Source organism: Coenobita brevimanus, chromosome 49, assembly GCF_032717465.1.
Source record: "Coenobita brevimanus isolate Jiangsu-jjx chromosome 49, ASM3271746v2, whole genome shotgun sequence".
In the NCBI taxonomy this organism is placed as follows: domain Eukaryota; kingdom Metazoa; phylum Arthropoda; class Malacostraca; order Decapoda; family Coenobitidae; genus Coenobita; species Coenobita brevimanus.
Window position 1 is genome coordinate 5701000 of NC_137002.1, and position 12924 is coordinate 5713923.

A 12924-nucleotide genomic window follows, 5' to 3' on the forward strand; every position below is an offset into this window, starting at 1 on the left:
TTATTCAATGGGTGAAGATATGGAACCTTTGATTAAATTCCCAATGTGTATATTTTGCCGATGTTGATAAAGCAAACCTATATATTTACAAATGAATCTATCCAGTTTCCAGAAAATGGCCAAAATAAATGCAGAATATTGAGGTGCGTAGCAAGCGAGGCGAGGGGGCCCCGCTGTGTGTGTTTACCTTTACCGGAGTCAGTCATGTGGGCGGGGTGGACGGGTTGTAACGTGTGGCCTATGTCACCGCTATTTTAACCGCCCCTCTGACAGCATACGAGTGAATATATTTGTGCTTGGCGTCTACGCTGGGAGTTAAATATGGCGGCTACTCTCCCCACAGACACCACAACCTCCACGACCATCCAACAGGAGACTATCAAAAAGACCACACGAAAGCAGTGGAGCAGTATTCAAGGTTATTAACTGACTTTTCCCTTCTGTAACTTACTGTTCGTGTTCTTCGTGTTATTTTGAGTGCTTCAGAGAACGTATGTGTTTATGTGAGAAGCTTGTGTGATTAAACAGTGCCAACGTTTACTAGAATGACGCGTAGTGGTTAGTGTACCCTAAGGTTGTAGTAGTATTTTTTTTATGAATGGGTGAAATCTTGCTGTTCTTTGCATTGGACGTGAGGTTTTTGAAGTTATGGTGCTAACTGTGTATTATAGATACAGAAAATACAGTAATATGATGGGAAAATAGTGTCTGACAGTTGAACAAGGCATAAACTCACTTGAAACCATGAAAAAAAAAAAAAAAAAAAATGGAATTTGCTGTTTGGAAAAAGAATAGATGGGAAAATATTGTACACCCTCATTTCCTTAGTCGTGCCAAAAAAAAAAGGTCTTAAGATACATTAGGAAATTGTATGTTTTCCATATGTACTGGCAGGTTAACATGAACATTAGTCGCAGATCAGTGATTATGAACGGAGTGTCATAATTCAACGACAGCCAAATCAGATGATGATTTCCATGCATGAAAAATGCACATTTATACCTCAAAGGAGCTAAGCCTGGTTTTGTGATTCAGCCTTGCATTTGATGTCCAGTTGAATTTCTTGGAAATATAAAATGTGTTTGGTGATGCAGTTGAACCATACTGATGTTAATGTGCTCATAAATCAAGGACTGACTGGCAGTAGCTTTCGGCCAACTTACTGGGTAGCTAGTTTAGTTACCAGTGGTACTAAATAGTTTGAGTACAGCCAGTTTAAGGGTTGGATCTTTCATAGTTTATTATAAGCTGGGTTAGGTTGATTTGCCTTTGATGATGGTGTTGGAGAGGGATGTTTTCACTTGGTGGTTTTTGATAAAACCTGGCAGCACTGCTGTTATCTGATGAACAGCTGAGGACAGAGCTCTTGTAATAGAATAATTGCTAGATTTTACCACCATACTTATGTACAGGTGGTCCTCGAGGGCTGCTGCGGCGCATGAGGAGCCAGCTGGCAGAGGATGGGTGCCCTGAGTCACAGCTGGTGATGGGACGCACCCTACTTGAGCAGCTCAAACAAGGTAACAGTCATGTTGTTCACATGGTTATCTTTTTCATGAGTTCCTGATACTGGCAGATGATGATATATTCTGTGGGTCACAGTGAATGTGTTGTATAATGGTGTGCCAGTAAAAGCTTCATAATCACTGTCACAGCAGTATCAGCTTACAGGGAACCCTAACCATGTGGGTGGATCCAGCATTCATGGAGGAAGAATCCTCCAAATCTTAATGTTTTTACGGTACCTGTTGATGTTAGTCATACACTTAAATTTCTAGTGTAGTAACAAATATTTATACAGTATACATTAACACAGTAAGTTTTACAACTATGAGCTGCAAACCTTAATAGGGGCAATTTTCATCATATCTGACAGTAAATACTCCTCTTTCTCATCCTCCATTTTCATCAATATACTGCAGCACTCAGATTCCTGTTAAGAACTTTCAAACGTGTTTTTGTATTTCATTCACTCATTCTTTATAATACCAGTATACTTGTTTCTTGGATAAAATTTACACATAAAAATGGTGAGGGGGGGGGATCCGGACTCCTTCCCCTCTCTCTGGATCTGCTACTTTAGTAGCTACTGCTTAACTTCTATCTCCCATTTTGCAGAAGACGGAGGTGAGGAGGGAGAGGAGGGTGCACGTCTGGCTGTGTTCTGGCTGACCCGAGCATCACTACAAGGAAGCACTGAGGCCACCACTCTGCTGACCGAGTGCCTCAACAACAATATTGGTTAATACACAGCATTGTCGTATATATCTGTGACATTACGGTAGTAATTTGACGATGGATGAATCTCTCTCTGTACTTGTACTTACTTTTGATTTAAACTCTAGGTTCAACATGTGCTTTCAAAAACATGCAGTAGGTGTCACTATATATTACACTAATTATCCCCGACACTGTTATGGAAACCGTGTACAATTACAGTAATCCCTTGCTTATCCAACATAATAGAGTCAAAGGCATGTTTGGATACGTGCAAAATCTGGTTACGGAGCAATATCCTTTACTGCACCCTTACCCTACCAGTACCCAACCTATATATATACAATACCCCTCCTAATTTTGGCAGTGTTCTCCGGTCTTTCAGCTATATTTAGACATCAAAACACACATGGGAATATCCAGTGTAATGATAGACACTAAGAAAATAATGCATAAACAACAAAAATCCACAAATATCTTACCTATAAGGTACCGTACCCCTCCAAAGTTTGGCAGTGTCCTCCGGTCTTTCGGCATTACTTGACATCAAAACAAACATGGGAATATCCAATAGAATCCTAGACACTAAGAAAGCAGTGCATAAAGAATAAAAGTCCACAAAAAAAATCAATGAAGACGACGGTTGTGGTAAGGGTTTTTAACCCTTTCGGGAACCATAAGTTTTCAGAAAGTTTCTGAGACAACAACAGAGTGATGGCTGCTTCCGCAGCACAAAGAAAATAATTTCCACGGCCATATATGGCCTCGTCAATAGATTATTTTGGTATAAACTGCCTACCATCGTCTTTGCTGGTGTTTATACTATATGATAAGCATATAAAAACACAAAATATGATGAGTAAATGTGCAGAAATGGAGTGAGAATATACTAGAGTAAAAAATACCTTCAAATAATTTCCCAACATCCCAGTGCAAAATTCTGCCCATACTGTGCAAGAACTAAGGATATGTCCAGATGCAGAATTTCATGAGCTTTCACTTGGTGTTTTTGGAATTTTGATACGACCAATAGTATTTGAGTAAATCGCCAAAAACTAAAAAACTCATTGGTGGTGATGCAGGAAGGTTGGAAGGCCCGGCAAGCGACATTAGGGTGGGGGAAGACTGAGGGATGGGGAAGGAGATACGCCTGGCAGTGGTGAACATGAGAGGGGATAAATGAGGGATGGGGGGTGGGAGAGAAGTGGGAGCTGCTGGAGGACTTTGACTGTTTGGTGAGGAGGCAGATGGGCGCTTTTGCTCTGCAGGTGGGTTAGGCTCTGTGTTACTTGTGCAAAACAGGTACGTTCCCATTGATATGGCCGGCCAGGGGACTTTGACCATTCAGTGAGTTGCCAGATGGGCGTTTTCAGTCAGTTTGTGTGTTGCGGTCTGTATTACTCATGTGTGGTTGTTAGCATCCAAGTGATCTGGATGGCCAAGGGACTCCGACCATTTGGTAGGGATCCTGACAGCCATTTTAGCTCGCCTTATGGGTTACGGTCCATTACCCACCCGTGAACAGAGAGGCCAGCGAGCCACTCAGCCAATTTTTAAAACTTGTCAGTGACCAATATTGGAACATTTATGTTCAGATTCGGACAAATATATCCGGATACAGAAATAATTGATTCAAGGCCTAACATCCGTATATAGAGCATCCGAATAATACAGAGTGTCTGGATAATCAAGTGCTTACCGTATTCAAGTAATATTCATCATCATCATTCAAGTAATACATGTAAATAAAACTTTAGGACTGCATTTTTGCACCAGACTGATATTTATATTCTTCAAAATACTGTTGGGTGTTTTTATGACCATATTATTTTATTAATAGTGGTAATAGTTGTTGTAGTGCTGGTATTAGTCTTGCTATAATTGTGTGTGCACTGTACAGATATCCATTTGTGTCAGGGATGAGTAATCAAATTTACTCATATTCCATTGAACTGTATCCCTCAGGAATCTGTGAACATAACTACCACGAGGTACGAGAGTGTTTAGCCATGGACTTGCAGGAGAAACTGGCTAGACGCTCAGCTCATATGCTCTTCCATAGGTACGTATGCCATCACCATGTTTGTATTTGTTGGCAGTCATTTGCATTCACTGTTGGTTATGTCAGACAGCTACACTTGTTTTATTTTAGCTTGACCTAAAAGTGCTACCTCTTAATCTTGAATGCTGAGCTGTAGCATTAGATTAACATTAGAATATGATGTTGCCACAAAGAAGTGCAGTGGAAGAGAATAAAGCTGTACTATTGTCTTGCACTGCCATTAAGCTACAGGAAATAAACTGCAAAAGGACAGAAATTGAGACCAGTTTAAGGCGATTGAACTGTAGCTGTTAGGATGTATACCCGGTACTGTGTTTTTAACTGTTTGTATAATGTGAGCACGAAAGTAAAAAAAAGTCACTGCATGACATTATTGTGATACCAACTCTTAACGTATGGAAGTGAAGCTTGGACCTTGTTGGAAAGACACAAGTCAAGAGTGAGAGCAGTGGAAATGAGTTATTTGAGAGGAGCATGTGGAGTTACATGGAGAAACAGACTAACAAAGGAGGAAATGTAGGAGCACTGTGGTGTGGATGTGATAGAAAGCATTAGGAGAAATACATTGAGGTGCTTTGGCCATGTGGAGAGGATGGAGAGTGAGAGACTAACGAGAAGAGTGTATGCGAGTTAGGTGGAGGGGGGGAGGCCAAGAATGAGATGGAGGGATGGAGTGGAGAGGTATATGAGAGGGAGGTGTGAACATGGCAGTGAAGTGGCATTGGACGGGGCGACATGGAGACTGTTTGTTTGTGGCCACCCCTTACGGGATTGAGGCATCAGACAGTAGATATATAGATAGGTAGAAATTACCATATTACCAGCCAAATAATTATAGATCAACTCTCATGAAGGGATTAATTCATAGCCTGAGAGTGAGCAGCTTTAAATGTAATTAACGTGACTTCTTACTGATGTGCACACTCAGGATTCCATGATACTATAATGATGCCAGCTTACTTGAATGACATTTCTATTTTAAGATAAGGTTTTTACCATCAGATGATAAGTTGCTTTATGTACAGTACATCTTTGCTGTCATTGAGAGGAACATTTTCATCATCATAATTCAGATATAAAGAAAAGATAAGATGTTTGGAAATACAGGCCTGAGCGTCAGACTAAAGACACAGTTATTGATAAACTTTTTGTGTTTATTGATTATACTAAACTCATAAATGCCAATTGTTGACAATTGTTGGGATTGCAGTATCAGCGATGGCAATGAGGTGATCAGCAGCAGCAGCCTGGCCAGCAAAGTGAACCAGATACTGAGTGGGGGAGGAGAGGAGGATGAGGAGAGAAAGGAAGAGGAAATGGAAGATAACAAGGTCAGTCATAATGAAGCACTTTTTTAATTTTTATATATATAATATCCTGTTTCTGTTTCTAAATCATCCCTAGTACTATCAGATAATGCAACAGTGGCTAGGATGATGATATAATGTTGTCTCCAAGCATATATGATGTCACAATTGCAGTTTGTAGGAACTTAGTACCACAGATATGAAATTACAGAGTAACTGAAATGTCTACTTTGGGGCATTGCATGATGGTTCTAGTATGCCATACCAAAACTTTAAAACAGCAGATAGCACATACCTTTAATGCTTACTGTGATCTTTATTTCATCAGAATCAGAGTGATGGCATTGGTAGCAGTGGCAGCAATCTGGAGAAGCTGTACGGAGGGGAGAGGTTCACTGAGGATCACCTGGTGTCTGGTGCTGTGTTATACTGCCAGGGTCGACTTCCTCCCATACACCATTTCCTTGAGTCAGCACACCCACCCCAGGCTTCCTCACTTCTTAGCCAAACTGTGTGGTTGCCGTGGAGGATACTGGTCACTGTTTATCACTCCTCGGTTCACTTCCTGGGCGTCACGCTTACGACTCGCACTGGGAGGGTTTGGCGGGCAGTGAATCCTGTGACAGGGGTGCTGGTGCTATGCTTGCTGGCTGCCCTGGTGTCCCTGTTTGGTGGGACAGAGGCTGCAGCTGTCATTCTACCAGCCGTTTTGTCTATTTCTGCATTTGCTGTCATGCTTGCTTCCACGGCACGTATCCTGCTGAACAGACGCCGCTTTGATGCCTTTTGTACCTGGTCTACTGTCTTCTCACACTTCTGCCCCGAGCTGGATGTCGAACAAGCTGAGGGGAAGTTCAGATCTCGGTGTAGGATGCCCTATTTGGTGGCCTTTGTGGCAGTGCTCCTATACCTTGCCACTATCCCCCTCACCTCTCCCAGGCTCATGGTCATATGTCTGCCAGTCATGTTTGCCTGTTTTGTCCTCACTTTCATTCTTGTTCCTGAGCGGCTTCGTATGTGGCAATTCATCTCACTTGGCCTCTATCTCACCGCCATTACCCCAGGTGTTCGGGAATCCATCGCTAGTCATTTGAAACTGGAGTACATTGGTCTAGATCAGCTGCTGGTGGAGGGGCAATATGAGGTACTTGGGCGAATGACTGTACATCTTGGTGTTGGACCTCTTCTACATCTGCTGTGGTGCTGTTTACAGGTTTGTGTTGCTGTTATAAGTGGCCCAGCACATCTCCCTTCACACATACTGAGCTTAGTGTGGTGTCATCTGACTGTTCTGGCAGCACAGAAGGTTGTGACGCCCGTAGATGTTCTGTACCCCCTTGCTGGATGGTCCCTGGTAGCTATTTTCCCCACAGCATCGAGTCTAGTCCTCATCCTTGGGCCGGCTGTCATTTGCGCTGGGTTGAGCTTACATGTTGCACTTAGTTATGAGATGCTGGTGGTTGTGTTCTTGAGCAGTGTACTAGTCTTATGGGCCTCTAGGCACTGGTGGCCCACACTTATGCTGATATTCAAATTGGTCCTGCTGGCTGGGGTGGTGGTCATGTTGCTGCAGCCTAGCGTCTTTCTGCGCACCAGTTCCTTAAGGTATTCCAGCCTGCAGTGGGAGAGCTTCAAGAATGTCTGCCTGCCGAGTAAAGATGCTGAGGCTGCTACTATACATGGATGCCTACCACTGCAAGGGACAATAGTTAGGTGGAAGGGAACCGTGACCCACGTAAATATTGCCAGAGTCCGCAACCTCCCCAAGACTGCACTGACTTATCTTCCAGATATAGTCGAGAAGCCTCTGAGGTGCTACCTGGGTCAGAAGCTCCCAGCATGTCCAGTCACTAAAACCCCAAGTACCGAGGTAGAGCGATGCCAGCTTCTCCACTCAGTCTTGGGCTCAGACACTTGTACTCTTGATAACTGGAATGAGTACACGTTTGAGGTTCGTATCTCTATGACTCCATCATATTGGAGGTTCGGGATTGGGATGATGCAGGGTTTTGATGTGACGCTCCTAGCCGATGACACCTTCCGTGATTTCCTTTTCAGACTTAGTGTTGGGGATCAAGTGGAGTTCCTAGCATCACTATCGGAAGGCGTAGGGACAAAAACACCTGGACTTGAGCTCTCGGCTGTGAGATGCATTAACTGCAAGGCCAAGTTAGGGTTTGTCCAAAAGCAGGATCCACCAGCCAGCACAAACCTACATACCGCTCCAATCTTCGTCTTCAACTTTCTCATGGGACCAACACTAACAATATGACACGCTTGAGTGAGTTATGCCAAGAAAAAAACTTAAGGACTACTGTATTCTGAAATTCTAAGTGTATGAGTCTTGTGTGTAATTTTAAGTACTAATATAATTTCTGGAAAATAATGCTTTACTACAATTCTTTCTACATGATAGTTAATGTAGTGTCACAGTTTATTAAAGTAGAGGGTAATTATTTTGAGATGGATAGCATGGAAGTTATACGTGCAGCAAGAGCAACGTGCCTGTTTTTAATGCTGGTGCTCTAACCTCTTAGCCATAAGGTTTGTCTGCTGGCTGATTAAGTATACTTTAGTTATGACTGTACTGTTGTGGACATTAGTAATGATTCACTTCTGACAATAAATAACAAGATGGTGGGCAGTGACATATAACTGATTAGCCTAGCAGTATTACTGTCCACAGTAATGCACCCTACTTAAACATTTTAAAGGTATACCTGTACTTGAGCTGTGGCAGTCCTTTAGTTGCAAATTGTAAAAGATAGTTACTATTAATTGTTCCTGTCTGTAATCATTCAAACCTATGGTATTTGGCTTTTTATAAAACACATCATGAAAGTTTTATGCAGCTTTTATGAATAGTTGAGATTGTTCTCTCTTAACAAATCAGAGCTAGTACTGTATATGCATCGTATATCTTTTACATGTTTTTGTGTGTTCATATAAAAAGTTCAGCAGAGGTGTATGCATTCTCTGACTGATCTTAAGTACCTTATATATGCAACTTTGGAGTCAAACTCTTTGCAGCCAAGTTCCATGTTGTAAACTGTTTTAGATGTGGATTTTCTATGAATAACATTGTTACTAATAGGAATGCATTGAGGCAATATGGATGTATGACATGCATGTAGAATGAAAAGTTGACAGAAAGTGTGTCCGAGGGGCAAGACTTATGAGAGTGAGGAATGACTGAGACTGATACTGAAATAGTAACTGTTAAGTTCATTTAAATTGTCAGATAATAGATTAAGTGCAGTTTATATGATTTAATCTTGCCTACCACCTTCAAATAATGGAGAATGAGTTAACATGATCATAATACAATGGCCCCATAAGGTGAATCATGTCATGTAAGGACAAGGTGTCATCGTGGGAAAGGATTCACTAAAAGAGATATTGTCATCATGCGAAAGGGTTAACTAAAAAGAGTCATTCCCCTAAAGTTTAAAATTATGGCTGTAGCAAAAATTGAATTAAAGACACTCTTCCTGAAGGATTTGTGACTACAGCATATGTACCTCTATTGTAAATTGAGTGGCAGACTTTGGAATCTCACTTTACCGATTTATATTTTGCTTATATGTTTACAACTGCCTTGTTTACAATTGATAAGTTACAACTGAGATATATTTTTGCACCGCATTACTTTCTGTGTAGAGGAACCATGTTTTCCTTATGTTTGGAAATTTTCCTTCATTGATATTAATACTGGCTGTGAGTGGAGCTTAATGGGAAATCTTAGTACAGATAACCTACTTAGAATGTTATTTTTATCCAGTTGGGTAAGTTATGTTCAACGTAGAACTTCTGGTCTTAACCATCCCATTCATTACTGGGAATTAGGGTTAGAACAGTGATTGTTTTGATTACTATTATTGTATTTATTTTGGAGTGCTAGCTGCATGAATGAATTCTGTATGTATATAATGAACATGGTACAACTTTTGTACGTACAGTCATGTGTCGGGTAGTTCTTATTAGTTGACTTTAAGTTTAGAGGATTTTTGGCAAAGTTAGACATTTGGTGGTGTAATGACTTAAAATGGCACTGTGGTCATGTGTCATAAATCCGTAATAGGTGGCTGAAGGTTTTACAATTATGTGCAGTCACTGGTATATGAGAGAGGGGGGGTGTGAGTTGGGAGCGGGGCAGTGAAATGGCGGGGGACAGGACAATGTGGAGGCGATATGTTTGTGGCCACCCCGTAAGGGATTAAGACGTCTGGCAATAGATAGATAGAATAGGGGCATGTACGGCTCACCATTCAAATCTGTAAAAATTAGACACTGTTTTTATGACTGTGTTATCATCAGGGGCATGTGCAGGTCATCTCTGAAATCCGTAAGAGGTGACTGAAGGCTTTATGATTGTATGCTGCCACTAGGGACGAGCAAGTCACCTACCGTTATGTGTTTTGGACTGTGGTAGCCTAGTCTTGGGCCGTTATACCTTACAAGTGGGTATTATGGGAGTGGATGTATGTTATTTTACTATGGACTACTGTAAGAAGAGACAGAGGAATAACATTTTATACAAGGTTCCAGATATTTTGGTCAGTGAATCATAAAGCTTAAAGAAACACTAATTAAAAAAATATACACAGTATGAACCGTTTAGTAACAAGTTTTGTAGTGCTGTTCTGTATTATTGGTGCCTTATCTTTTTCTAACCTTTCTAACCTCAGAGGTACAAATTATATTTTTGTACAAATAATAGTTCAAGTATTCTTTGTATTGCTTGTTGCTGTGAATAACATTGTAAATAGATACTGATGTAAAGGGCAATTAGTGATCTGTAATTTGTTCCTAGCTCCATTATACTTCAGTAATTACAATAGCAAAGCTGTTATATATTTAAATTGTCTCTGTGTGCTTTGTGGAAAATTACTGAATAAAGCAGTTTTTTGTATTTTTCTGGTTTTAGTTATGCCTGTGGCTTGAATAGTGAGTTAGTGACAGTGTGGCTTATTCTGTTGGATAAGCTTTGGTTGATAATTTTTTTCCCCTCTGGCTTCCTGGACCTTACCTCACTCTACCTTGGGATAGGAAAGGAGGTCGTGGGTGGTGGTGGTGATTTTATACCATTCATCCAACCATCATCTAATCCTGTGTTGCCTGGGGCTAGGCAAGTTGTCTTGACATTTAAGATGACAGTGACCAACTTCATTCATCCCTGAGTGGCAATATGTGAGCAATAAACCCTGACACCCTTGGATATAAACCTGCACAGGCCCAGTCCAATTGGGTAAGGCAACTAAACATAGGAAAAGCAGGGAACACGACTGAAAATTGGCTTAAGACAAAGTTATTAGGCATATACTCTGTATATGGCAAAATTCATTAGATGCACATCCCTGATAACTGTTACCTCAAATGCATTGTTCATGGCCAATCCTTACATCTTTCCACCCTCCTCCCTGCCCTAAAAAACTAGTAAAAAACATGGATAAGTATGAGAAACTAAGAACAGTGCCTAGTATTTCTCAAGACATAATGTTCATTGCAATTTCCATGTACGATACACGACTACAATACATGACTTTTTTAGGAAATGCTTCAAAGTAATTCCTTGACCCAACTGTAGCAACGGAGGCACAGTACACATCATCAAGTGAGCTGACCACATCCTAAATGATCAACTCATTTCTGTCAAGTGCATTATGATACAAGGAGCCTACTGTAGGTCTGACATGGGATATACATCTTTGAGGCACTAGACTTAAGAGGCAAGTATATAATAGAAAATGTCACTATACTCCTTTCACCTTACCTTGGTTCAGATTTTGGTCATTCTGTGACACATTCCCTAAGACAATGCTGCAGTTGTACATCTTTTCTAAAGCACTTCTTTATGATTATCTTATTTTTTTGTTAATCTATTATTACAACTAAGCATTCAGAATAGATAGGGAGCTGCCATAAGCCAAGTTATTGTAAATGCAGCACAGCAAACAATGCACATCATGATGAATGCAGGACTAGGAATATCATATATTTTTATATACCGTATTCTGTGGTGTCAGATTGTTTTGCACGGAAGGAAATACACCGATGCCTTTTGTTTGAGAGTACAAGGAGGTACACGGTATAATGCATGGTTTCTAATACTGCACTGTCCACTATACAGTACTGGACAACCTCACGAAAAGACTGAATTACATTCATGGAAGAAAGACCTGATGACGAACAACCACACGAGTATATCAAAGGTAGGGATTGTAGAAATCATTTAAGCAATATCAGTGATCATATATCGAAAAATCATACTTCACAGGTGATTGATGCGATCATAAAAGCAAAATCAGTGATTGCACATAAACAAAAGTGCTAAAATGTTATCATAGAAACGAGTGACTGTATAAAGGTCAATCGTGTAGCATTAAAATCCAGAAGTCAGGTGAAATTAGATGGAGAAAAATGTTGCTGTTATGGCCCCTGGTTCATCTGAACATGGACCTGACGGCCTACACTGCTTCAGGCTGAAGCTGTCCTACTGCAGCCCACAATCCTCCTCCTGGTAGATAAAAAGGAAGTTAGGGACATTTATATTGTGTATCTGGGCAGCTGGGCTACCTAGTAACATTGGTGCCACTACACAAAGGCCTCTTGCTTCTCCAGCTGGGGAGAAAAAATATTTAAGCCAGATAGCAATTATTTTTTATTGTTACTGTATTTACATCATATGCGCCAGGAGATCATGGCATCAAATATATGTATACGTTTATGTTTATAATAAGACTTCTTGGAACTTACGAGAGTATTCACAGCGGTCATCTTGTTTGTTCATGGGTAAAAGAAAACGTCACAAGCAAGAAGACTCAGTCGGGCAGACTGTGGCAGGCAGACAAAACTTGCCATCCAAACATGTTGGAATTTTTAATATTAACCCCTTCACTACAATGATGTCCTTTCATATTCTGTTCTTGCTATCTCTAGATTTATTTGTTTTTTCAGCTCAGAAAAGGTCTCCCATACTGAAAAGGTTTGAAATACAGTACAGTACTCTTTCTCCATTAATTATCAGTATAATGACCTCACTTTTATTATTGTTATATCCAGTTTTATATATATATATATATATATATATATATATATATATATATATATATATATATATATATATATATATATTTTAAGCATACAAAAAGCCTGATGAAAAAAATGAGGGCACAAGGGGTTAAGAGTAATTCAATGAATCAGATTACAGTGCTGTATGAATTTTTTCTTCTTTTTGGTTTTGGTTGAATATACAACCTCTCTTAAATCAACAGCTTTCAAAACCCCTTGAACCCGGTGACATTTTACAGTTCTACTCTTGCTATCTCCAGACACTTT

The 12924-nt window shown here is 40.4% G+C and overlaps 1 protein-coding gene across 1 annotated transcript; it reads left to right on the forward strand.

The window, feature by feature from the left end:
- Window positions 1–216: 216 nt before the first annotated feature.
- wfs1 (wolframin ER transmembrane glycoprotein wfs1) lies at window positions 217–10481 on the forward strand. Its single transcript, XM_080272122.1, has 6 exons — window positions 217–418; window positions 1413–1520; window positions 2119–2241; window positions 4183–4279; window positions 5490–5610; window positions 5915–10481. The coding sequence occupies exons 1-6, from the start codon at window positions 322–324 to the stop codon at window positions 7856–7858; spliced, it is 2490 nt and encodes an 829-aa protein (XP_080128248.1). The 5' UTR covers window positions 217–321; the 3' UTR covers window positions 7859–10481.
- The last annotated feature ends 2443 nt before the right edge of the window (window positions 10482–12924 follow it).

Coding starts and splice junctions, on each gene's coding strand:
- wfs1 (XM_080272122.1), top strand. CDS start 322: ATGGCGGCTACTCTCCCCACAGACACCACAACCTCCACGACCATCCAA. Junction 419..1,412: donor GCAGTGGAGCAGTATTCAAG/GTTATTAACTGA, acceptor ACTTATGTACAG/GTGGTCCTCGAGGGCTGCTG. Junction 4,280..5,489: donor GCTCATATGCTCTTCCATAG/GTACGTATGCCA, acceptor TTGGGATTGCAG/TATCAGCGATGGCAATGAGG.